The following is a 27,228-nucleotide window of genomic DNA, read 5'->3' on the forward strand; positions in this document are numbered from 1 at the left end:
AAAGAGAACAAGGTAGGGTGGTGTGAGAGAAGGCTGGATAAGAAGGGGCTGTACTACGCAGGGCCATGTAGGCCACAATAAGAGGTTTTTTCTTTAAGAGCAGTTGGAAGCTTTTGAAGGACTGGAAGGACTGGTGGAAGACAGGATCAGATCTGACTCCAGATCTCTGCAAGACTAATCTTCCTAAAGTGCAGGTTTCATGACAGTACTCTGCTCAAAACTTAAATGACTTTCACTGTCCACTGAAGTAAGTTTATCTGCCATGAAAGGATCTATCTCTATGATACACCCAACTTTTCAACCACTCTTTACAGTTATTTTGTACTCTTCATCAAATCCCTTCTTTTTGCTTTTTTATCCATGTTATAGGTACCTCCTACCATGCCCTCATCCTTTCTTTCTTTCTTTTTTTTTTTTTTTAAGATTTTATTTATTTGAGAGTGAGTGAGTGATTGAGAGAGAGAGAACACGCTCAGGTCAGGGAGAGGGACAGAGAGAGAGAGAGGGAGAAGCAGGCTCCCTGCTCAGACGTGGGGCTCAATCCCAGGACCCGGGATCATGACCTGAGCTGAAGGGAGACTCTTAGTCAACTGAGCCACCCAGGCGCCTCAGAATGCCCTCATCCTTTCATTTCTATTTCTTGAAACCCTTTCTATCCTTTGGGCCAATCACAAACCCCACTTCTGTGAAACCCTCTTTTTTTTTTTTTTTTTTTAAATCTTTCTGGTCGAGATATTTTGCTTCTTTGAAATTCCCAATAGTCTGTGCTTTTTTTGCCATTTGATATATTTAACTTTTTAATGTAGTTACCTGTGCACACATTCATCTCCCCCTTTCCTCAACATCCAGCAGGCTGTAAAGTCTTTGAGTGCAGAGGCTTTGTTTAATCTTTGTATCCCCCACAGTGCCTAAAATACAGTCTTACCAGTAGCAGCTGCTCAATACACCTTTGTTGTCTATTTTTAAATTCAGATTTCTAAGTATTTGGAACCTTTTCAATTATTGTGTAGATGCCAGCCTCTACACTGATTTATAGTTATGATGCTACAATGAAGTGTGGGTCTCATTTCCTTTTCTGGCATATATGGGTTCTACTTACGTTGATTTTCATGGCATGGATTAGAGACACACAAAAAAAGACTAAACCAACTCTTTAGAAGAAAAATCAGAGCTACAAGTCAGGTACTTATCCATCCTTTAGCTAACAACAAGATGATACTATCTCAGAGAAGAAACTCAGGTTGCTTTACCATATCTAGTTTGTTTATTTATTTATTTCTCAGAAAGAGGGAACACAAGCAGGGGGAGCGGCAGGCAGAGGGAGAAGCAGGCTCCCCGCTGAGCAGGGAGCCCAATGCGGGGCTCGATCCCAGGACCTTGGGATCATGACCTGAGCCTAAGGCAGACGCTTTACCGAGTGAGCCACCCAGGCGTCCCACCATATCTAGTTTAAAGATTTATAAATGAACCCTTGAGATCTTTTCCTCAATGAATGAAAAAAAAAAAGTAGGAAGTAAAAAAGGAAAATGTTATTCTAGAACCACTTCAAAAATTTACTTAAATATGATCTGAACAAAGAATCTAAAATTCACATGAGCAGCTTTCTAGACATCCCTATTCACTGACAAGACTTATTCCTAGAATAAAATGTAAAAAATAATGTAGAAGAGGGAAAAGAGGTCCACAGATTGTAGTGAGGATTCTGTAAGCAAAATAGTTTTAACATATTTTTACAGGGTGCCTGGGTGGCTTAGTCAGTTAAGTGTCTACCTTCAGCTCAGGTCATGATCCTGGGGTCCTGGGATTGAACCCACATAGGGTTCTCTGCTCACTGGAGAGTCTGCTTTTCCCTCTCCCTCTGCTGCTCCCCCTGCTTGCCCTTGTGCTCTCTCTCTCTCATCAAGTAAGTAAATAAATAAATAAAATCTAAAAAAAAAAAAAATTACCCTCCCCACAACCCCCCCATATTTTTACATTAAAAACAATCAACATACACATTTTATTTTGCTCTCCACCACTCTAGAAGTATAATGCTGAAGTACTAAATCACTCCATTGCTTCCTTTTGCAGGTTCCTCAGCTTTGATGTGGAGTGCAATATAATGTCAGCTAATATAATGTCAGTCTGCAGTAGAAAGACAGCAAAGGAATCTTGAGGGGTGTTTCTCCCCTTGACTTCAATGAGTACTCCGTAATCTTTCCACAGAAAGAGTGACTAGACTAGCCGTATCATTCAGTGCCATTTCTTTGCCAAGTTTAAGGACTAAGATCATTAAGTAATAATACTTGGGCAGAGTCACCATGGTTCTTTATCAGCAAAACTAAATTGTTTTCTATGCTAAATATACTCATCCTCATTGTCTCTTTCATTAGCCTTTTACATACTGCATTTGAATAACTTCTTACTTATAACATCTCATAGTTGAATTCACACTACTAAGTTGACTTAACCTGGATACAGTCTAACCCCTCATTTTGCCAACAAGAAAAATAATGCAAGATGAGGTTAAGAAACCTGTTCAAGGCTACACTGCCAGTGCAAAGGGGAAAAAAAACAAAACAAAACAGGATATAATCCAGAATGAGACCGAATTTAGGATTTTAAGAGGCCCCTGCATAGCTAGAGGTAAGGGAATTACATTTAATAAAAGTATTGTAATGATTAATAAAAATTATTTACATCCATTTAAATTGCATTTACTTTTATCCTGGACACAAAGCTAAAGTCCCCAAATCAAGAGGCATACGAGGCTATTACTATTAAGGACGTCTAAGAAAAATAAAGTAGAAAAGAAGAAGGTACCATGAAGAAGTATGTCATTGTGGGCTTTCTACTTCATAACTATTATCTAGGAAAGGGAGATAAAAACTTTGATTACAAAAGACTATGCTAGCCAAATAAAATAAAATGTTTTTCTTATAACAGATGGTTTATGCCCTGATAATGTTTGTATTTAGTGCTTTAGGATTACCTATTAATAAGGAAGCCGGGATGCTTTCCATTGATATTTCTAATTCAAAGCAAACAAGTTCTTTGTAACTCACTTTGTAGTGATATATTACACATAGGTTTGTTTAAAGGGCTGGGCTGTAGTGACTTTAAACTTTATATCTAAATCCTGCTTGTGACAGATCTATAAGAGCAGCTTTGTAGAGGAGAGCTGGAAAAGCCTTTCTTCATAATTGTTGCTATGTAACAATTCTCTCACAATAGCAGCTCCAACTTTTTTTTTCAATGCTCTACAATGAAACGGAACCAACCAGTGGTGTCCATATGCACCATTATCTCATTCTTACCGTGCAGAACCCTGAGGCTGGGGATAACAATGCCCTTGAGTCTCTAGCTTCCTAGCCTCCCTCCCCAGGCCTGTCTCAGTGAGCTCAGTCAGGATGTGAAAATGTCATTGGTAGATACAGAGACTGACTCCTCAAGTCAAGGCTGTGACTGTCAAGGGCCCAGTGCTGCTTGCTACCTGCATGTCACCCATGCTGCCACTGTTGCTGGAGATGAGGAAGCTAGAGGGAACACCTCTGTGTTGAGCATCCTTGGTGACTTTAATATGTATTGTGGCCTTAAGTTGGGGACACTCAACTACTTGTCGTTAAAAACACTAACATTATAAAATTGTCAAAAATATGAGGAATTCTGAGGGGGGAAAAATCACTGGCTTTGGTTAAAAATTTAAACAAGTATTTTTTTCTTTAGAAAATATCTGGATTCCCAGAGTAAAGTTACTTCAATTTAAAAATATATTTTTCTTTTTTTTTTTTTTTAAAGATTTTATTTATTTGACAGAGAGAGACACAGCGAGAGAGGGAACACAAGCAGGGGGAGTGGGAGAGGGAGAAGCAGGCTTCCTGCCGAGCAGGGAGCCAGACGTGGGGCTCGAGCCCAAGACCCCAGGATCATGACCTGAGCTGAAGGCAGCCGCCTAACCGACTGAGCCACCCAGGCACCCCTAAAAATATATTTTTCTTATATAAACTCTCAGCAATAAGTATGGAGGGTTTAGAAATAATCGAATTATTATTTAATCCTCAGTAAACAAATACTTAAACTTCACTATGACAATGGTACTGTGATAGTAAACGTTGTAGGATAAACAAATCCAAGATTTACACAAGGGAAAAAACAAACAAAAAGAGGAATTTTATGGATACTGAGAAATAAAAAAAACAAACACCTGTTATGATTCAGATATTCAATTTATATGGTCTTATAATTCAACACTATGGTCTTTCTGAAAGGGCGGGGGGTCATAAGTAGTCATTTTGCATATTGAGAAATTCCTAGAACATAACAAATTGATATTACAAGTCCATGAAGGTCTAAAATCACTCACAATAGGCATATTTAAGTTTTGGAAAAACTGCAAATATAAGCCTCTGAATGACTACTGGGTATGAGGTAAGAAGAGAAGACCTTTACAGTTTAATCTATGGAGCCCTCAGTGGAAATTTACAACAGTGAAACCACCTTGGAAAACAGGCTAACAGTTCCTCAAAAGATTAAACAAAGAAGCTACCATCTGATGGTAACTCTACTTTCAGGTATATATGTAAGAGAACTGAAACATGTTCATACCAAAACTTGTACACAAATGTTCACAATAACCAAAAACTAGAAACAACCTAAATGTCCATCAGCTGATTAATGGATAAATAAAATGTGGTATATCCATAAAATGGAATATTACTCAGACATAAAAAGGAATGAAGTACTGTTATGTGCTACAACATTAATGAACTTTGAAAACATGTTAAGTGAAAGATGCCTGACACAAAAGGCCACATATTATATCATCCCATCTGTATGAAATGTTCAAAATAGGTAAATCCATAGAGACAGAAAGTAGATTAGTGGTTGCCGGGGGTTGAAAGAAGAGGAAATTGGAACTAAGCTAAGAGATATGAGGTTTCTTTTTGGGGTGATGGCAATGTTCTGGAATTAGACAGTTATGGCCATTATATAATATAGTGAATATACTAAAAACCAGTGAATGATCCACTTTAAAATGGTGAATTTCATGTTATATGAATCTATATCTCAATAAAAATTCAATTAAATATAAAAAATTCCACAATTATAACGAAAAATAAAAAAGTTATTTCAATGATCTTCCATTATGGTCTCAACTACTCAGAACCAAATTGCGAATGTTAGAAGGAAGGCCTTAGAATACTTCCGAAAACCAATAAATTTCTAAGGAACCATCTCTTCATTTTTCATGGTATGCTCACAAACTTCTCTAAGGAAATTAGTGATGGGTGGGCTAAAAAAACAACCTGCCGAGGCAAAAAGCCTTAGTTACATCTTTCTAGTCATGCCTGGTACCCTAGGGAAGTGACTCTCTTGAGTGTCTATCTGTATGATGGTTACCTAAAGTGGCTGCCCATATCCAGTGACGGCTTTTGTTTAGTGATCATGGTCAAGTTGAGCTTGTTTAAATACCATTTCTCAGGACTTAACATGCTCTTCCCTAAACAATGGAATACTGAAAGCTTTTAGGGGGAATAAACTATTGCATGGTCTCTGCCTAGGAAGTGGGCCACAGTTCACTGGAAACAGACAGTTCAGATAAATAAAATGAAAGCAGACATTTTTGGAGATGATCTTGAAAGCTTTCCATTAGAGAACATCAAGGGCATAAAACTAGGAATAGCATGTATCCATGTTAAACTACCACAAGTCACTCTGTACCTTCTCTAAGTAATACAAAGTATTCATCTCCTTCATTAGATAATCAAATCATGCCCATAGAACAACACTTACCCCTCTCTCTGGCTACCTACTAAAAGACACTCAACTCCTATGCTACAATTAACCAGAGATTGTCATAATACAAAGTAGTGGCTGTTTACAAAGGTTAGCTTGGGTGGAAAAGTTACATTTTAAATATGAAAAGTCAGTGAGGAAATGGATTCCCATTTCTGGCATGTGGGCTGTGCATAAAGTAAATTAGGCCAGTTAATCTAATTCTCCATAGCCCTCTATATGGTTTCTCTTTGGCTGCTAGTCTGGACCTTTCTCTAGATTTCTCAGCTTTCGGTCAACATAGTTCCCTCTTGTGTTACAGGGTGACGTATAATGAGAGCTCAAAGAAGACTGGGAAGACTAAGAACAAAGGGAAGAGGAAAAGGAGAAAAGGGATCAAGCTGATGGGGGTGTCCTATGGCTATAAAATCTTCTCAGAATACCAGTCAAAATATTCTCAAAGAAACTATACTGAGTACCGAGACCGTGATGAAAATTGATTCTACAGTTTCTGTTTTTCCTGTACTAGGAGTAGGATGAGAATTATGAGGAATATAAAAACAAATATGATACATTATGAGGAGGCATCACAAAATGTACTTTAATTATTATGCTTGCGAATTTGGTATATAAACACATCAAAATTATATAAATACATTAACTAGCCTTACACAATAGAGTATACAGGCACTAAAATATTTATAGCAGACTGTTTCTATATTTATACACATCTTTATAAAAAATCATGCATCAAGACTATGGAAAGAGCCTAGTATTAGAGCATTACTTTGTGGGAAAATCAGATTCAACTCTGTATTATTTCAACATATAGTATGTAAGAGTAAAGTCTGATAAAGTTCAACTAAGCTAAAAAATTACTATAAGCAAGTGCTTAAGCAGTAACACCAATTACCAGGCTACTTTACTGCATTTCTAATGAGTTATTAAAAAACAAAAAAAGGGGCACCTGGGTGGCTCAGTTGGTTAAACGTCTGCCTTCAGCTCAGGTCATAATCTCGGGGTCCTGGGACTGAGCCCTGTGTCGGGTTCCCTGATCAGCGGGGAGTTTGCTTCTCCCTCTCCCTCTACCCCTCCCCCTGCTTGTTTTCTCTCTCTCAAATAAATAAATAAAATCTTTAAAACAAAACAAAACAATACTGGGTCAATTATCAGTATTACAGATGTTCTATGTAAGGAGTACTTCAGAATCTTTGCTAATTTTAACATTTATTAAATAAACATGAAGGGACTAAAGGGAAATTAATTCCTTCACTGTTAAATAAATGTATACTGTTTAAGCTCTGATTTAAAAGGTCTTTTTCTGTGTGCTCTTGACAGCTATTTAAGGTGTGAGTACAAAGTATAAATATCCATAAACGTTGCAGTCATATTGGCCGTTCAAGTCATATGGAGAAATCTAAATGAAATGGGAATAGATCATGATGTATTTTTACATATAAGTGTATTTCATGGGGTGTGCAAAGATGAAGTGTATAATTTGATTTGATCAATTCCTTCCTGAGATTATATGGGTATAAAATTCCCATCAGTATACACTGACAGATTACACATTGTGGTTTAAATTTTTCTAATGTTAATACATCTGTGAAATTGCAAGGGAAGTTACGAGGAAAAGATGATTTGCTACCGAAACACCTTATTTACTATTAAGAGTACAGATGTGAAAGTTCAAGAATCAGCCCTCTTTCATTCTTCTGGACTACTGTGTTTTTCTCAAAATACTGATTTTTTTCCCCTCCAACAAGTGTTAGACTGGAGCCAGTACAGTAAAAATGCTAATAAAATGTATATTTTCTAAGTAGTTCTCAAGACAAATTTTGATACAGCTTTCATACATTAAACAAGTGCTAATAACAAAACCTTGCAATGTTCATATACAAAGAATAGTACTATTGTTATATAATACTGAACATATTATCTTATTATACTCATCTTCAGGACTTATCACTGCCATTCAGAATCTTTTTCCTAGCTATAAAGATTTATAAGAAGTTCACTTTTAACATGAATTCCAGAAACATCTGCAAGTAATGGCTAAAAAAATTCCACTGGAAATTTGAGAGTAGATGCAAAGGTTTTCCAAATCATAGAATAATTATTTAAAAAAAAAGATAATCCCATTTAGCCTATGTTCAATCTTAGTGGCAATAAATTAAAAGGCTGAGTAGTGCGGTTATTGCTCCACAAATACATGTGAGTATGTTACTTCCTTTCTCCTTTTATGTGCATGTCTCTTTGGGTGTCTAAAGTCTCCACATTTTTCACCGTGTTTAAGATTCTTTAGCCAATGCTTGCCCTCAAGCCTGCTTTTTCTTCCCCCAATGACAAAATGCCTTTCCCAAAAAGTAATTGTGAACTCAAAGTGGGCAGAAAGAGGAGTGCAAATATGAAGTATAATTATACTTTAGAGAAGTCAATGGGATTAGTATTTCACTAAGTATTTTAATTTTATCCCCATCTCATAAAGTAATATTTACTCTAAAAGGATAATAAAAGGACAAGGCTGAGAAAGAAGGGGCTTATGAGTTGAGCCAGAGATTCTTTGGGGGAAGAAATATGAAAAGCTAAAGGGGACTTTCTGAGAAAAGAGGAAATAAATAAAATGATACTGGGACAGGAGACAAAGTCTTAGAACCTGATGACCAAAGAATAAGGGGATTCAGCTAGTGAACATATAGAAGGTACAAATACAGAATGGAAGGGATCAGGAATAACCTGCAAGGAGGGCTAATGGCAAAAGTTAGAATTATGAGAAAATAATGTTTCAAAGGCAAAAACCAAGAAAGTGTCAGCTGACTTGGTGTCTACAATGACCAATGATTTTAAAAGAAGCCAGAAGAGCCCTAACTGTACAGTATTTTAGTTGTGCAGGTATCAAAAGGACCAAGGACCAGGAGAAAGATGGACAGATCTAGCTAGGGGTCAATATATAATGAAAGAAAAGGATTCAAGGTGAATGACAAAAGGAACCAGTCAGTGTTTACTGCTACCTCAAGACTGACCACGTAACGTGCAACATGCAATACAAATAAGATGTGTGCAGTTTGTTTCTTAACTTCAATTAAGTTACTATTTTTATGGGTCACTGACCCCTGAAATAAGAGGTTCCCTAAACTATATCCAAAGTTAGGGAAGTCAAATAGTGCCTAAAAGGATTAGCAAAGCTTACAATATTTTGTGCCACATGGGGACCTTTATTAAAATCAAACACTAGAAGCTTATTTTTGTGTGGCATAATTATTTGAAATTTTAATGGCAGTCTTTATTATTTCATTTTCTATACTTTTTTTGTCCCTTGCTATACATTTTGGAGAAGATGTGCCCAGAGTTTGATACAAAAAAAAGTAGGACCTAACATGTGTCCTCAGTAAGCAGCTGCTCATTAAGATAATACTTCCAGTTACTGGCTTAGAAAGCAAGATTCTGAGATTACTGCTTGGCGCAGGCCTGTGACTTGTCAACCAAAAAAGTTACTTCCTCTTTAGTATAATGAATTGCAGAAGTACAGTTAAACAGTTATCTATGAGGGTTTATTGGCAGGCATAGGATATGGTGGGTGAGCAGAGATACTGATATATTTTTTTTTGCTAGTGACCAAAATATTTACAAATTTCATAAAATGGAAAGAACTTTCTAAAAAATTAGTAAGATCTGTTTCACAAATAACCAATTCAACTGGAACACTGAATAGTAGAAATGACAAAAGATTTGTTCTTATGGGTGATAAAAAATTTATATCAGGGCATTCAAGTAAAGTTATTTTCTGTGTTCTGGTTTAATGAATCATGTGAGTTGTATCTGGCTGGGTGACACAGATGCCGGCTCACTGAAGCCTACGCTAATGCCTCCCAGCACAGCCTTCCTTGGGACAGTGAAGCCAGAGTAACATGTCAGACTGAAGAAATATCAAAGAAAGAGAAAGCAGGGCTGGAGATGCTATGAGGTTGGCTCGGAACACTTCTTGACCTATGAGTGTCCAGTAAGTATTCAGTGTCCTATGGGCTTCAATGACCTAACAAGCAGCAAGTAGCAACACTAATGCAGTAATGAATGGTCCTCAAAAGAAGACTTGCAATTCAAGCTGAAAAACACTACACTTACTAGATGGTTTTAACCCTACTGAAAGACAGCTTTGGAAACCACTAGTGATTTCTTAAAAGGTGAATGAGTATTAAATGTTTTATATATGCTTGTGTAGTAAGTATCTACTTTAGTTCCTTTATATCTGTTTGATTTTAAAGATGTATATTAGTTTGGAAATTAAAACAGTCCTAAAGCTATGAATGATAAAATATGTTGAAAAAAAATGAAATAGCATTAAATATGTTGGTAAAACTAGAGTTATAAAATAATGAGACCCATTCAATGTTAATAAAAATGCATTGTTAAAAATGAAATTAAAGGACTATTCCATATATATTCCACATGGAGATGTTCTCCTCTTTCAAAAGATAACAAATAATATTTGTGAAGAAAAAGGCCCTCAGAAGAAAAGATGGCAAAAAAGATAGAGAATAATTAAAGCTTAACAAAACACCAGCATATCACTTTACATGAAAGTTATTTCATCACATAGGAAAGGAAAGTAAGGCACAAAATAGAGGTACATTTTCCAAAGATGCTTATAAAATCAATGAATAACTTGGTTTTTCCCCAGTCAAAATTCTATTTAGTATTTAGAATTAAAATCTGAAGGAGTACTTACAATGACAGCAACACCACGGCAATTAAGGTCCACTCTGCAGGTTTGTGTATAATATTTCTATTTGTTAATCTGTAAGACAGGAAGATAAAGTTTACCAAAGGATTGTTACATTTAAATACATAAATCATCTATTTTTAGATAAAATCAGATTTATGACATCTTGTGTCAAAAAGCACTATTTTCTATTCTTTTTTTGTTTGATAGGAGTCAGCAGAATAATACTGTGGCTTGATCTTCAGTACCTGATAATGACCATCTCAAAAGAACATGTTCCAGCCCACTTCTATATATTTATAACAATATTACTGTTAGACAGGATGGGAATATAGGAACAATATGGGCAACTAAATTGCATGGTTTATCAAAATACACACACACAGTTCCCTGTAACCATATCTTCTGTATTTTCCCCCAATCAAATTTTTCATTAAAACTAACAAGCTAATAAGCAATTTCTGATTTTAATTCATCTTTTGCACCTTCCTACCTTGTGGTAGGTCGGCAGCAGGCACTGAAGGGATGTCATAATCCATAATTTACAGAAATAAAAGTTGACAAATTATAAGACTAGGTCTTTAACAAAAAAAGTTTTATAATCTGAAGGGGCACCTGCACCCCAATGTTTATAGCAGCAGTGTCCACAATAGCCAAACTATGGAAAGAGCCCAGATGTTCCCTGACAGATGAATGGATAAAGAAGATGTGGTATATATATATACAAGGGAATACTACTCAGCCATCAAAAAATGAAATCTTGCCATTTGCAATGACGTGGAGGGAACTAGAGGGCATTATGCTAAGCGAAATAAGTCAACCAGAGAAAGACAATTATATGATCTCACTCATGTGGAATTTAAGAAACAACACAGAGGATCATAGAAGAAGGGAGGAAAAAATAAAACAAGACAAAATCAAAGAGAGAGACAAATCATAAGAGACTCTTAATCACAGGAAACAAACTGAGGGTTGCTGGAGGGGAGGGCGTGGGAGTGGTGGGGTAACTGGGTGATGGACATTGAGAAGGGCATGTGATATAATGAGCACTGGGTATTATATAAGACTGAGGAATCACTGACTTCTGCCTCTAAACCAATAATACATTATATGTTAATTAACTGAATTTAAATAAAAAAACAAAAAAAAGCTTTAAAATATCAGAAATTAATTCTATCACTTAGCAGTTGATGACAACAAAATACATTGTAGTCAACTTAGTTTCTCAGAAACCATTTGGAAAAACTGCTCTAAATAAAAAAAATGATATAAATCAGTAAGAAAAAAAAGACAGCCAATGATATCTGATAAAGGACCACTACCCAAAACAGACAAAGAGCACTTAAAATTTAACAACAGGAAAACAAACAGCCCAATGAAAAAATGGGCCAAACACCTTAACAGACATCTCATCAAAGATAAACAAATGACAAATAGGCAGATGAAAAGATGTTCCACATCATATCTCATAACGGAACTGCAATTTAAAATGAAAATGAGATACTACTATACACCAATCACAATGGCCAAAATCCCAAACATTGACAAAATCAAATGCTGAATCAAAATCCATCCACAAGAGTCATACATTTGCTACAACTGATAAACCTACACTGACATCATCATCACATGGTCAAATGTTTGGCTCTGTAGCAAGGATGTGGAGCAACAGGAACTCTCATTCAGTGCTGATGGGAATACAGAATGGTACAGCAACTTTGGAAGAGTTTGGTGCTTTCTTACAAAACTAAACATATTCCACCATCTGATCAGCAATCATGTTCCTTGGTATTTATCCAAAGGAGTCAACAACTTATGACTATAAAAAACCTGCGCACAGATGTTTATAGCAGCTCTATTTACAACTTCCAAAACGTGGAAGCAACCAAAACGGCCCTCAGTAGGTGAATGGAAAAATAAGCTGTGGTACATCCAGATAATGGATCATTATTCAGCCCCAAAGCTTTGTGCTATCAAACTGCCAAAAGATGTGGAGGTACTTATTTATTTATTAGATTTTATTTATTTATTTGTCAGAGAGAGAGGGAGAGAGACACAGAGAATAAGCATAAGCAGGGGGAGTGGCAGAGGCAGAGGGAGAAGTAGGCTCCCTGCATAGCAAGGAGCCTGATGCGGGACTCAATCCCAGGATCCTGGGATCATGACCTGAGCCGACGGCGGCCACTTAACTGATGAGCCACCCAGGCATCCCTATTTATTTTTTTTTAAAGATTTTTATTTATTTGTCAGAGAGAGAGTGTGCACAAGCAGGAGGAACGGCAGGCAGAGGGAAAAGCAGGCTCCCTGCTCAGCAAGGAGCCCGATGCAGCACTTGATCCCAGGATCCTGGGATCATGACCTGAGCTGAAGGCAGATGTTTAACCAATTGAGCCACCCAGGCGTCCCAACGGAGGTACTTTATATGCATATTACTTAAGTGAAAGAAGACAGTCTGAAAAGGGTACATACTGTATAATTCCACCTATATGACATTTGGGAAAAGGTAAAACTATGGAGATAGTAAAAAGATCAGTGGTTGCCAGGGGTTGTGGAATGGGGGTGGTGGTGGGGGAGTAGACAAATAGGTGGAGCACAGAGGTGCTTTAGGGCAGTGAAAATACTGTATGATACTATAATGATAGGTACATGTCATACACTCATCCAAGCCCACAGATTATATAATACCAAGAGTGAACTCTAATGTAAACTGTGGACTCTGGGTGACAATGATGTTGTCAATGTAGGTTCATCAACTGCAGCAAATGTGTAAGCCCGGTTGGAAGGTGGCTAATGGGGGAGGCTATGCATATGTGGGGGCAAGGAGTATTATAGGGAATCTCTGTACCTTTTTCTCAATTTTGCTATGAATTTAAAACTGCTCTTAAAATATAGTCTTGGGGCACCTAGGTGGCTCAGTCGTTAAGCGGCTGCCTTCGGCTCAGGTCATGATCCCAGGGTCCTGGGATCGAGCCTGCACCGGGCTCCTTGCTCAGCAGGGAGCCTGCTTCTCCCTCTCCCTCTGCCTGCCTGCTGCTCCCCCTGCTTGTGCTCTCTCTCTGTGTCAAATAAATAAAAATAAAATTTAAAAAAATCTTAAAAAAAAATATATAGTCTTAAAAAAACCCCAGCCAATAAACAAAGAGACAAAGGATATAAGCAGGCAATTTACAGAGAAGGAAAGTTGAATTGTCAGTAAACATTTGAACAAGAGTTTAATTTCACTAGTAATCTAGAAAACTAATATAAAAGCAATAATTCACTCCACCACACTGGCAAAAATAAAATACTGATAATACTAAAGGCTGGTGAGAATATGAAGAAATGGTATTTTTAACACACTTGTTGATGTGAGCAATCAAACAATTTGGCAGTATCTAATAAAGCTGAAATGCATATGAATAGCTCAATTATTTCACTTCTAGATATAAGCCCTAAACAAACTCTCACTTATGTTTAAGGAAATATGTATAAAGATAGTTAATGTGCTTGTAATAGGAAAAAAATCATAAGTTGTGGCATTTTTACAGAATACTAAACAGGTCAAAATGATGAACGAAATAGACTTACATATTTTGCTCATCATAATTTGAATGAAAGACAGCAAGTACGGTATCACATTATTTATATAACTCAAGAACAGACAATACTCAGTATTATTTTTGGATACACATGAGGAGAAGTATAAAAACAAAGACTAGAAAGATACATATCAAATTCACAGTATCAGCTGCTTCTGGGCGAGGAAAGGAGAATGGACTGGGAAAGAGAACAAAGGGGAATTCACGTCAGGGCCTTTGCATTGGCTATTCCATTGCCTGAAACTATCTTCCCCAGGTAAGTTTTCTTGTCACCTTCACAATAAGGCCTATCTGGACCACCATATTAAAAAGTGAAACTTCTAGGGGCGCCTGGGTGGCTTAATCGGTTAAGCGTCCAATTCTTGATTTTGGCTCAGGTCATGACCTTAGGGTGGTGAGATCGAGCCCTGTGTGGGGCTCTATGCTCAGTGGGAAGTCTGCTCGAGATTCTCTCTTTCCCTCTGCTCAAACGTGCACCACTTCTCTCTCTCAAGTAAATCTTAAAAAAAGAAAAAAAGTGAAACTTCTTTCCACTTCCCAGCCCCAGATTCCTGACTCCCTTATCCAGCTATATATTTTTCTTTCTTCTCCTATTCCAGTTATCACCTTTTTTTTTTTTTTTAAGATTTATTTTATTTATTTCAGAAAGAGTGTGGGAGGGGAGGGGGAGAGGGAGAGAGAAACACAAGCAGACTCCAGGCTGAGTGCAGAGACCAATGCGCGGCTGGAGCCCAATGTGGGGCTCCATCCCACAAGGCTGAGATCAGACCTGAGCTGAGACCAAGAGTTGACACTCAACTGACTGTGCCACCCAGGCACCCATCTACTATCACCTTCTAACATATAGTTATTGTTTATTATCTGTTTGTTTGTTTTTTTGGCTTGTGGCAGGAATCTATACGTTCTTCACCTATTTATTTCAGATCAATTTCTTGGGTGTTCAGAATGATCTGATATTTATCTAACTGTGTTCAAGGGATGAGGCAAGCATAGGGCCCTCTAGTACTCTGCCATCTTAAGTCCTTTCTCTTCACCTATTTATTCCAAACACCCAGACAAGGTAGGCATTCAATTAATTTTTTTCTAAATGAGTGACTTAAACTTTAATATTTTAATTTAAAAAATATATCTGGATCAAATATTGCAAAATATCTATTAATTCTGAGTAGAGAACATGTATATCTTTATTACATTAATCTGAATTTTTCCCATAGTTAAAAATGTTTTACAAGATTCTAAAAAGTCCAGATGATATAAAGTACACTATAGTGGTTAAAAATTGTGACAGACATATGGGTTCGTTACTCAGATCTGTCACTTGGCCATACTTGGGACACATTCAACAGCTGTAAAACTTTTTAAAAATTCAATAAAACAGGAACAACAGTACTGCCTACCTCGTAGAGTTCTTGTGAGGACTAAATGTACAAAAGACATCCATGTTGCCAAATTCAACGGACATTTCTCAGTCCTCATCTTAATCGATTAGCAATATTTGAGACAACTAATACTTCCTTTCTCCTTGGGGCACTTTCTTTACCTGCCTTCCACCTGCTTGATTTCCCTCCCTCTCACTGGCACTTTTTCTCAAACCTTCTGATTTGGGTAACTCCATGGCCTCTACCCTTGGTTCTCTCATTTCCTCTCTATATGCTCATTCCCTTAGTGCTCATAGCTTTAAATATTAGATAACTCCAATCTCATAGCTTTAAATATTAGATAACTATGTGCTGATAGCTCTCATATTTATGATCTCTAGCCTGGACCCTTCCCTTGAATTCCAGACTTCTATATCTAATGGTCTCCTTGACATTTCCACTTGAATATGTAACAGGCATCTCAAAACTTAGTACAGCCAAAATGGAGTTCCTCATCTTCCCCCAAAACCAGGTCCTCCTGCGGATAGGTCCATCTCAGTAAATGGCTATGCAATCCTTCCAGAATCCAGTTACTTAGGCCAAAAATCTTGTGGTTAACCTTGGCTCTCTTCATGTCCCATGTCCAAACAGTCATTAAATCCTGATGGAACTATCTTCAAAAGAGAATTTGATTACTTATTACCTCTACTGCTTTCACCTTGGTCCACTTCATTTCTTGCCTAGATTACCAAGACAGCATCCTAAATGGTCTTCCTGCCTCTGCCCATCTATTGTAATTCTCAAATCAACAGAGTGATGTTGTTAAAAATGTATGTGAGATCATATCATTCCTCTGTTCAGAATCAACCAATTGCTCTTCATCTCACATCACACTTGGAGTAAAAGTAAAAGAATGACCATAGCTATAAGGCCTATATAATCTATACCACACCCACTCCCTGCCCTGTACTTCTCTGACCATATCTTTTTGTACCTTTTCCTCTGCTCATTTCTCCAGCCTCACTAGCATCCTTAATATTTTATGAATATACCAGGCCTGCAGTACCTAATATATTTTCACAGACAACAAGATGGCTTGCTCCCTCACCAACTTTTAGATCTTTCTATAAATGGCATCTTCTCCATGAGGTCTTCCCTGACCAGTCTGTCACAGATGAAAAATCAGAACTACCTTCCCCTCCTCAGTACCAACCCCTTTCCCTGCTTCTGGGGAAAAAGGGAAGAGAATGAAATGAGAAAGGGGAAAGGGCATATCACCAGATAATGATAATACATATACTGTTCTTAAATATTTACATATCCTTTCTATTAGAATAGTTCCATGAGAGAAGGGATTTTTGTCTGTTTTGTTCACTGCTTTGTCTGGAGCAACTCAAACAGAATCTAGCACATGACCAAAAAAGGTCAAAACATAAGCATGTAAAACATGGCAAAAACAATTAAAAATAAATTCCTTTTCTTTTTCTTTTTTTAAAGAAATTCCTTCTCTACTATACTCAAATCTCCCAAAGTTGACCCAAATTTAAGATTTCATGAATTCATTTACTCATCCAGCAAAAAACGTATTCAGTGCCTGCTCTATACCACTGCTGCAGGCACTGGGGAAAACACAAGATCTTTTTGTGTCAAAACAGAATTTTAATTCAAATCAGATTTAGAAAATATCTTGACCCAACTCTGATAACAGTGAATCTTTACCAAGCAACTTCTGATGGAACCACTATGGCAGGTAAATCAAAGTAACATTCTGGATAAATGACTGTGATGCAATTCAGTGGAAAGGACAGCTCTATTCACAGGGGAAAGATTCTTCAAAGAGCTGAAAAAGCTGCTTTATGTGTAAGTTCTAATAGGCTCTCAACTCTGGCTGCACATTAGAATCACCTGGGGGGCTTTTAAAGAATACTGATGTCTGGGCCCAACCCTAACCAAATGAAACTCAATCCCTAGGGGTAGAGCCAGGCATCTGTAGTTGTTAAAAGCTCCCCAGGTAATTCTGATGCACAACTGGTTTGAGAATCACTGTTTTACAAGTTCCTATTATTGATTATCATTTCAAAGGGAAGGATATGGTTATTTATGTCAACTCTTTTCCATTGCCAGGATCTACTGAAAAGATCTCTCAACACTAGTCCCTGTCATCAATATGGCATTTTTTTTTAGAGACTTCGTGTAGAAAGCCCTAGCCCACAAATAGTCACATACCTGCTGAAGTTGTCCTACTAGAATCTGAAGACCCCATGAGTTATTTTACTAGAGGTAATTCTGTACTCTAAGTAACTGACATTTTCCTAAAAAGCAGCAGCAAAGCCAATTTAAGCAATTTTTATTAAAGCTATAGACTCTGACCTGCAGGTACTAAAAAGTAAAGATTTAAAAAATAATTAACATCAAGGTTTCTTATATTTGTGTGTGATTAATGATCTTGTAGTTGCATTGTTTCCATGTTATCTAATAAGGGTAACAACCTCAGTAATTAGAACAATCATGTCATTCAGATATACTGTTATTACCTGAACATTCACTTTAAAGTCTAAACATTCTAGATAAAGTAAAAATGTCCTTATATGTTTTTGTCAGTCAGAAAAATAAAATGCTGCAGTAATCAATGATGCCTGTGAAAACCATTAATTTTATGTATAAAACAATTAGTAAAAAATTTTAATTATTTAGCAAAATAGATCAACAGTTAATACAAATGGTAAATACATTAAACAGATTACTTTCTTGAGAATGTTGTATCTTGGAAAAAATGTTTATATAAATTCAAATAATGTTAGGACAGAATAATAGAGATTAGATTTTATCATAATTCGATCTTTGCAGAACTCTATTATATATTAGGATTCACAACATTAAAGAAAATAACTGTTGTTAAAAAGGAACAACAGGCCCCAAAATGGAGTCCCTTATGCTAAGACCCACCAAGACTTTACACCTAACCTAACTGTAGTTTCATCTGGAGTTTTAAACCCATCAGTCTGGAATTTCCTGATTACCACTAAGGAGGTAATCTGTATGATAAGACCCCCTGCCTTTCCCTCTAAGGGAAGGTGACCTTGCCTGAAACAATCCTTTCTTTTATTTTTTCTAATAACTTCCTTGTCCTGCCCCATTTCTGCCTACAAATGCCTTCTATTTTGTACAACCCCTCTGAGCATCCTTCCATTTGTTAGATGAAATGCTGTCTAATTCATTAACCACTAAGTGAAGTCAATTAGATCTTTAAAAACTGACTTGATTGAATTTTTTTTTTTTTTAAAGATTTTATTTATTTGACAGAGAGAGACACAGTGAGAGAGGGAACACAAGCAGGGGGAGTGGGAGAGGGAGAAGCAGGCTTCCTGCTGAGCAGGGAGCCAGATGCGGGGCTCCATCCCAGGCCCCTGGGATCATGACCTGAGCCAAAGGCAGATGCCTAACGACTGAGCCACCTAGGCGCCCCTGAATTTTTGTTCTTTAAGAGCTTTAAGAGCTACATTTAAATTTTACTTATTTACTGCCATTTAAGTTATAAATCTTCAAGAAAATGGCCTACTGGGGAATTCTTAGAATCCTGTGATGATGAATTTAACACAATGCCACTTCAAAATATCATGAGTTGAAAAAATATCTAAATTATGTAAATACATATGCAATAATCTCAATACAATCTCTAATCAAAATAATAAAAATGTTAAGACAAAACTGTTAAGAATAAATTGAGGTACCCCTAACACATTCTGCTTAGTCAAACTTCACAACAAAAGACTCTACAAGAATGTCTTAAAACAACGCCTATAGTCTTGAATCTACAAAGGCCAAATATTTAAACATAAAGTGGTACAAATGATCCTTTTCAGAGGATGAAGTTTTTTGAGATTTGCCTAAACTATGAATCCCAGATTCCTCTAGTACATACCTTATTGAAAAACAGTTTCCTGAATCACTTTGTGGCATACAAAAAGGTTAGTGATGTTTTTAAATGTGTTAGTTTAAAGTGAATGGCTATTTGGTATTACTGATATATAGTACAGTGACTACAAGAGAAATCTAACAGCTAACAATGTCAAGAAATTATTTTTGTACTGTAATTTTAAACTTTTAAAACATTATTACTACAGTAGATAACAATAAACCATACTGATTATTTATTGGATGAAATGATTCTTCCAATTTAGAAGTTTGTTCGATGTTGGTGCTATCTAGTTTTAGCCACAGGCAAGTAATGATTTTAATATTTGGTCACTGGCATTTGGCCAAAATGTGTGTTTGGTGCACCTCTACCAATACAGTATTTAGAGGCCTATCCTTATGCTTCTTGGTACAGAACACAGTCTTAGCCCAGATGAATATTTTCACCTTGACAATTTTAGAAAAATCCCAACTGCTCTGTTTCACAATTGATACTCTCTTTTCTTCCTTTCTTTATACTTCTTATCACTTCAAATCCATTCCACACAATTCAGTATTAAATTACCCACTGTTGTGTACTGTTCACTGTGTTCAAATTATTTTCTAACAGGAGAGTTCTTCCTTGAGGGTAGGCATAATGCTTCTTTTGCATTGCCCATCGGGTGTAGCAGCACAGTGCTGGTCATCTGATCTGTATCTATTAATTCACTAAGATTCAATATGTTACTGGCTAATCACCTTTGTGTCTGAGACATCATTTTCCTTCTTAATTTTAGGCAATAAACAATCCAAAACTAACTATATCAACGTTTGAGCAAAGAAGATGCTGCATTTAATAAAAGATGATTGGGGTGCCTGGGTGGCTCAGTTGGTTAAGCGACTGCCTTCGGCTCAGGTCATGATCCTGGAGTCCCGGGATCGAGTCCCCCATCGGGCTCCCTGCTGAGCAGGGAGTCTGCTTTTCCCTCTGACCTTCCCCCCTCTCATGCTCTATCTCATTCTCTCTCTCAAATAAATAAATAAAATCTTTAAAAAAAAAAATAAAAGATGATTAGTGGAGGAGACAATAGAACACTATTCTTAGATCTAAGACACTGAAGGTAAGTCACTTTTTTCATGTCTTTGTTGAAAGCCCCAACAGTTAAAATCAGAACTAGACAAGACTGTTTAACATAACTCTTGTTTTAATTAAAACCCATGTGCTTATTTCTTATTGTACTTTGAGGCATTGATGAAGCTGTTTTGCAATACCCCAGAACATCCAAACTGCCTGACCAGAAATGCCCTGATAGCAAAGGAATGCCTAGAAGACTACATCCCACATGTGTCCTTCCCTGCCCACGATCATGGGCTGACCACATACTGACCCTGACCCATGATCATGTGCTCCCTGCCTGCTCTCTTGCACGGACCCTCCTAAACCTCTCCTTATAAAACTCTAGGTGTCCGTCTTGCGGGTGGAGAGACTGGTTGTTAAGGTCTGCCACCTCTCCTGGCTGCTGGCACCCAAAATAAATCTTTCCCTTTCTCTTTTCCAAACTCTTGTCTCTTGAGTTATTGGTTTCTCTTGGGACAAGTTTATCCAAGTTTGTTCAACAAGAGTGTGGGCAAATCCAGCCAGGAGCTATGCTTTTGATTAGTCCAGCCCCCTCAGGATTTCCTAGGATGGAGCAGTTGGCCATGGCAGCATGCCAGGGTTTACCCATTCATTTCCTGAGTTAGTGGCTGTGATAGATCATTAGGTAACACAGTCTTTCTATGGATTCTGCAAGGCAATCACAGGAAGTCAAAATAACTGAGATGGAAAATTTCATTAGTAACACCAACCTGAAAGTTCGGATGAGATTTTTCAGTTGTGCATAAATATCTCCTAATGTGATCTGAAGAGGCCCCACAAGTCCAGGCACTCTGAAAATAAAAAATTAGACTTCTTTTAAAATATAATTTAATTATATAGATATATTCTCTGAATCTTGCCTAAGTCTGGATTTTCCATAGGTAATAATGGCACTTAGGTAGAGGCAGGTAAGCTAGTTTCTGACTGGTGGGAACTCATCAGGATACATTTCATAACCATGCACTCCACTTTGTAGTCTATGCTACAGTGTGAGGCACTGAAAAATATTATTTTGGCTGCTATCTATATTCTTGTACTTGTTTTTCTTACCTTTACTTTCAAATATTAGACTAAACGGAAAGAACACAAGGCTAGAGGAACTGGACCCCCCAAATGGTCCAATTTAGGAGTGTGATCTATTTCTCCTTATGAAATCCTTATGGTGGGAGTAGAAACTGATACATTTCTAAAAGAGAGCAATCTGACAATATATGTTAACATTTTAAATGTGGATATTCTTTGATCCAACAGTTTTACCATGAAAAAAATTTATCCTAAAGAAATAATCAGATAAACATAAAAAAGATGCTTATTGCAAAAACCATTTTTAGTAGTGAAAAATGGAAACAAATGTCCACCAATAGGTCATTTGTTAAATAAATTATGATATAAACATACTGTGGAATATAATAAAACCTTTAAAATGATAATGTGAATCTATAAATTTTTAATGTGGAAAGATACAGTTTAAGTGTTAAGTGAAAAATGCATATGTAGTATTGTCCCATTTTTATAAAAACTTAATATATGACATTATATATGATAGACAGTATATTTCAAATATGTTTCATTCCTCCCAAGTTTATACTATAACAGGGAGAACCAAAGGGAATGAATATACACACACCATATATATTATGTATGTGTCAGGGATAAACATCAAAATATTAATAGTAGTTACTATTCAGTGGGATTACAGGTGATCTTCACTTCCTTCTTTAAACCATTTTGTGCTGCCTAAATCTTCTATAATAAGCATGCATTACTTTTTTTAAAACTTATTATAAAGTTTCAGATATATTTCAAAACACAGAGAATAACAATAACCCCATATACCTACTCCCAGATTCAACCTCCCAGTATTTTGTTACATTTATTTCATTTTTTCCTTCCTTTTTTTTTTGCCAGTACTCTTTTAGAGTAAATCCCTGACATCATGTCATTTGGCCCCTAAATACTTATCTCTAAATACAAGAGCATTTTCTTACATAATCGCAATAAAATGATCATACCTAACCAAATTAACAATTCCTTAATATCATCTAATACCCAGTACATACTTCATTTTCTTCCATATCTAAAAAAAAAGTCTGTTTACAACTGGTTTGTTCCAATGAGAAACCAAAAAAGGTCTTACTTTTGTTATTTTTTTTAAAGTCTTACTTTTATAATGAGAAAAAACTGAACTGCTTTCATAAATAACCGAAAAAACCCTCTATGTCAATAATTATTTTGGTTTTAGTGTTCTTTGTGTTTCTGTAAGTTATTCCACCTTTTCTCAAATTTAGATCTTGAGCTATTATCAATAATTCGGTTTTCTGGCATGGCAACTTCTGGCATCTTCTGTTGCAGCCAAAACCCAGAAAAAACAGAATTCCTTCAACAGTATAACTATGGGGTCTTAAATTTAAAACTGGGTACTTTCTAAAGTACTAGAAAGTCTAGAAAACTATTTTCAGATAAATCCCTATCTACCGATTACATACAAGTATCAATAATCCAACCTAACTTTCAAAACCTGTGTAACCACAGTCAAGGATTGAGATCTTGTCTTATGAATCAGACACATGGTGACTTTTATTGTTTTCTAACCTAATATCAAACAGAAACAAATGTCTATGTATGAGGACCATATAAAAGGCAAAACTAATAACAGATTTATTATCTGTGAGGAGCCTAACATAAGAGGAACTCAATAAATATTAAATAGTTATTTAAAATGTAAAACTTACAGGAGTAGGCTGCTCAAAATATTAAGGCTTCCAGAAGATAGGTTTTTCTTATCATTGCTACTACAAAATTAAGACTACTCCATATGTACAGCCTTTTTTTCTTTTTCTTTTTTAATTTTAAAGTAATCTCTACACTCAACATGGGGCTTGAACTCACAACCCTGAGTGAGATCAAGAGTTGCATGCTCCACCCACAGAGCCAGCCAGGTGCCCCTAATCCATATGCAGACCTTAAACAATGACTGAAAACACCTTTACATTTTCTCTGCTAAAGAAAGAAAATAGAAATTGAAAAGTTCAAGACAGCCCTCACACCTCTGGAAAAAAGATTTTCAAACTTCCTTTGAAAGACAAACCAAGATTACAATTTTTAAATGTCATTTATGACTGGACTAATTACAAGAAAAATAATTTCCACCATATGAAGTTTAAAACTAAAGTGCAAAGTTGACTTGAACAAAAACTCTTAAGTTGCTGAGTGTGAAATGGTTCTATAAATATGTATGCAGAGTGAGTTAACAGACCGTTAAAACTTCATAAAGTTTCATTCACATGTGAAACTGATGTGACACATATACCACAAATCAGTATTTAAATGGTCTAGCTTTGATATTTTTTTCCCTGACTTCACTGATTAAGTGGAAGTGACAGAGTTTAGTTTTCTACTCCCATAATCTCAACCTTCCTCTTTATTATGTACTTCTGTGTCGTCTACACAAAACTTAATTTCAATATTTCCTTGGCAGGATATCTTAAAAATCTCAATTTCTCAGGTAAAGACATCCATGTAAACTTTTCACATTATTTTTCAAACTGTTCAAAACTCAAGGATAAAAATTAATATAAATTATGAACCCACAAATACCAGGTTAATTTTAAATATCGTAAAGTGGAATGACAATTACATACTTACACTTTACTCAACTTTTCAAGTACGATGCGTTTTCTAATCTGGTTCTGAGAACTTGAATCTATCAGTGGAAAGGTGGGATCATGCTGAATCACATTTTTAAACAAAACAAAGTAAAATCATAAATTTACATTCTTCTTTGATAAGAACAATATACATTCTTCTTTGATAAGAACAATAAACAGTAAAACATAAAAGTTCACACCTGGGGTATGGTAGAATAAAAACTAGACTTGAGAATTATTAGAAGATTTAAATTTGAGCACTGGTTCAGTCATTGGGCTGATGTGAACTTGAGTCATATGCCTGCTTCTGAGAAATTTTTCTCATCTGTATAAAGGGATACTAATACCTTCTTTATTAAATGAAAAAACGTATACAAAAGAACTTTGTAAACTACTAAATGCTATACAAATGTTGGAGATAAAGCTTTAAAATTAGCAGATACTATATATATATTATGGGGAATTCCACTTCTAGAAATGGCAGACAAAATAATTCTAACCATCCTTCCTGCTGAGAACTGAAAAAACACTGGGAAAATACCCACATTTGTTTGAAAACATCAGAGAACTAACAAGGCAGCAAAGAATTAAGGCCAGAGATTCTAGAGAAGGTAATTCCAGAGAGGGCAGTGACTAATTCCAGAAGAAGCAATTCAGATACTGAGAACCTAAGCATTGTTTTTCTAATAAGCATTAAAGCTTGGGGAATGCCAAGAAGGAAGAGGTACCCGCAACCCTCCCCTCCAAGCCTGACTTAGAAGGACCATATTCTAGGACTAAGAATGAATAGGAAACAGACTGGCTCTTACAGGGACTGAAGTCCAGCTTCAAATCATCTTAATCCCTGATTGAATTAAGCGATTTGGAACTACTACAAATCATCTGCCTGAAGCAAACATAAATCTGTTTTAGAGGAAGATAACATCAGTTTGGGTCTCAAGTTATCTGTAATTTTTAATATACAATGTTTGCCATATAATAAAATAAGAAAACAAGACAATATGGTCAAAATCTCAAACATTAGCCCATAGGAAACAGCCCCCAAGGAATACAGATAATGGAAGTTATCAACTTTATTTAAAATACCTATGTTGATATATTCAAAGAAAAATGACAAGACTAAAAATTTCTGCAGAGAACTAGAAACTATATAAAAGAACCAAATGAAAATTCTCAAACTGAAAAATATAGTATTCAAAAGTGAGAACTCAATGGATATATTTAATAATATAGTAGAAATGACTGAAGAGAGAATACAGATCTGGAAAATACTCAGAATAAAGCACAGTCACACCCAACACCCCCTCCCACATACACACATAATGCAAAGCATAAAAGAATATGAGACACAATGAAAAAGACTAACATGTCTGTAATTGGAGTACCAGACAGAGAGGAAAGTAAGAATGAGACAAAAGCAGTATCTATAAAGATAATAATTGAGAATATTCCAAAACTGATGAAAGAAATCAAGATTCAAGTATTACAACAGCCAAAAGAATAAATACAATTATAATCACACCTAAGCAAAGCATTCTAAAATTGATGGTAAACAAAGACAAAAAAATGTCTTAAAAATGGCTAGTGGAAGAAAAACAGTGTTTTCAAAGGAGTAGCCATAAGAGAAATAAATGGAAGCCAAAAGACAAGGAAATATTTTCAATGGACTGAGAAAAAAAAAAAAAAAAAAGAAATGCTAATCTAGAATTGAATACCCAGAAAAGTATCTTTCAAAAGTGAAAGTAAAATAAAGAATTTTCTGAAAAAAACTGAGGAAATTCATCATTAGCGAACTGCACTAATCAAAATAAAGGATATTCTTCAGGTCCAAGGCAAATGATCCCAGATAGAAGAATAGAGATGCAGGAAGGAATGAAAAATAGTGGAAGAGTAATTAAGTGGATAACTCCAACTGAATACTGACTACAAATCGTCTTACAGGATTTAAAATATAGAGAGAATAAAAACAGACAACAAGAGCACATAAGCACAGAGAGGGTAAATGGAATTAAAGTTTCTAAGGTACTGTCTAGGAAGCAAAAGAATTAACTTATATTGAACTTTTATAATAATTCAGGTTTTAATCTTTATAGTAACCACTTCTAATTAGTAAAATAAAGTATAAAAAGCTAACAGAGGGTAAACAATGAAATAATAATATTTAATTCAAAGAAAGCAGGAAAGGAGAGAAAGAGGAACACAGAATAGATGGGGATAAGCAGAAAGCAATGAATGAGATGGCACAATTAAACCCAAATATATCAATTATGACATTGAATGTAAACAGACTAAATTCTCCACATAAAAACAATTATCAGCCGAAGTAAAAAAAGAGTCCTGAAAATACTAATAAAAGAATGCTAATGCTGGCAAAACAGACGGTAAGAAAAAAAACTTACCAATGTAGAGAAAGGTCACTCCATAATATTGAGGTTCAATTTACTAGGAAGACATAACAATCTTTTTTTTTTAATACCATATAACATGGTCTCAAAATATTAAAAGTAAAATTCACTAAACTGAAAGTAGAAATAACCAAAACATAATTATGGTGACAGATCTTTTACCCACCTCTCTCACCTCTCTCAGTAACTAATAGAATGAGTAACACCTCTCCCCACCCTCCCCCAATCAATAGTGTTTCTCAAACTTTAATATGAACACATTTCCCCAAAGGAAAATAATGAAATCTGACCCATACTCCTCATCATAAAAATCAATTTCATGTGAACTGCAGATCTAACTGTGAGGGGAAAAACAATCTAGAAGATGAAATAACCTGGGCTAAACAAAGATTTCTAAAGAAGTCACTAAAGGGAACAATTAATAAACTGGACCAAAGATATCATTAATGAAAGTGAAAAGGCAAGTCTCAGAGTGGAAGATGATATTTGCAAAACACACAACTAAAAATGGATTTGAATCCTGAATAAAGAATTCCTACAAAATCAGTAAGAAAAAAATACCTAGATATTCCAACAGATAAATGGGAAAAAGACTTGATAAGACACTTAACAAAAGTGACATTCCAAATGGTCAAAAAGCAAATGAAACAGTGCTCAATTCATTAATCATTAGAGAAATGTATTATAACCAAAACCCAATACCACTGAAACGGTAAAAAGTAACAATGTCAAGT

General features: G+C 35.9%; 1 protein-coding gene across 1 annotated transcript in view; it reads right to left on the reverse strand.

Moving 5' to 3' along the window:
* The window catches only part of RPAP2 (RNA polymerase II associated protein 2), a 77,892-nt gene that overhangs the window by 24,108 nt on the left and 26,556 nt on the right, over window positions 1–27,228 (reverse strand). Inside the window, exons 9-11 of the mRNA XM_036103359.2 lie at window positions 24,088–24,170; window positions 21,153–21,233; window positions 10,481–10,549 (exon numbers count right to left, since the gene is read on the reverse strand). Coding sequence (XP_035959252.2) covers window positions 10,481–10,549; window positions 21,153–21,233; window positions 24,088–24,170 — 233 coding nt within the window. The remainder of the gene's footprint in view (window positions 1–10,480; window positions 10,550–21,152; window positions 21,234–24,087; window positions 24,171–27,228) is intronic.

The sequence above is a fragment of the Halichoerus grypus genome, chromosome 5 (genome assembly GCF_964656455.1).
Source record: "Halichoerus grypus chromosome 5, mHalGry1.hap1.1, whole genome shotgun sequence".
In the NCBI taxonomy this organism is placed as follows: Eukaryota; Metazoa; Chordata; class Mammalia; order Carnivora; family Phocidae; genus Halichoerus; species Halichoerus grypus.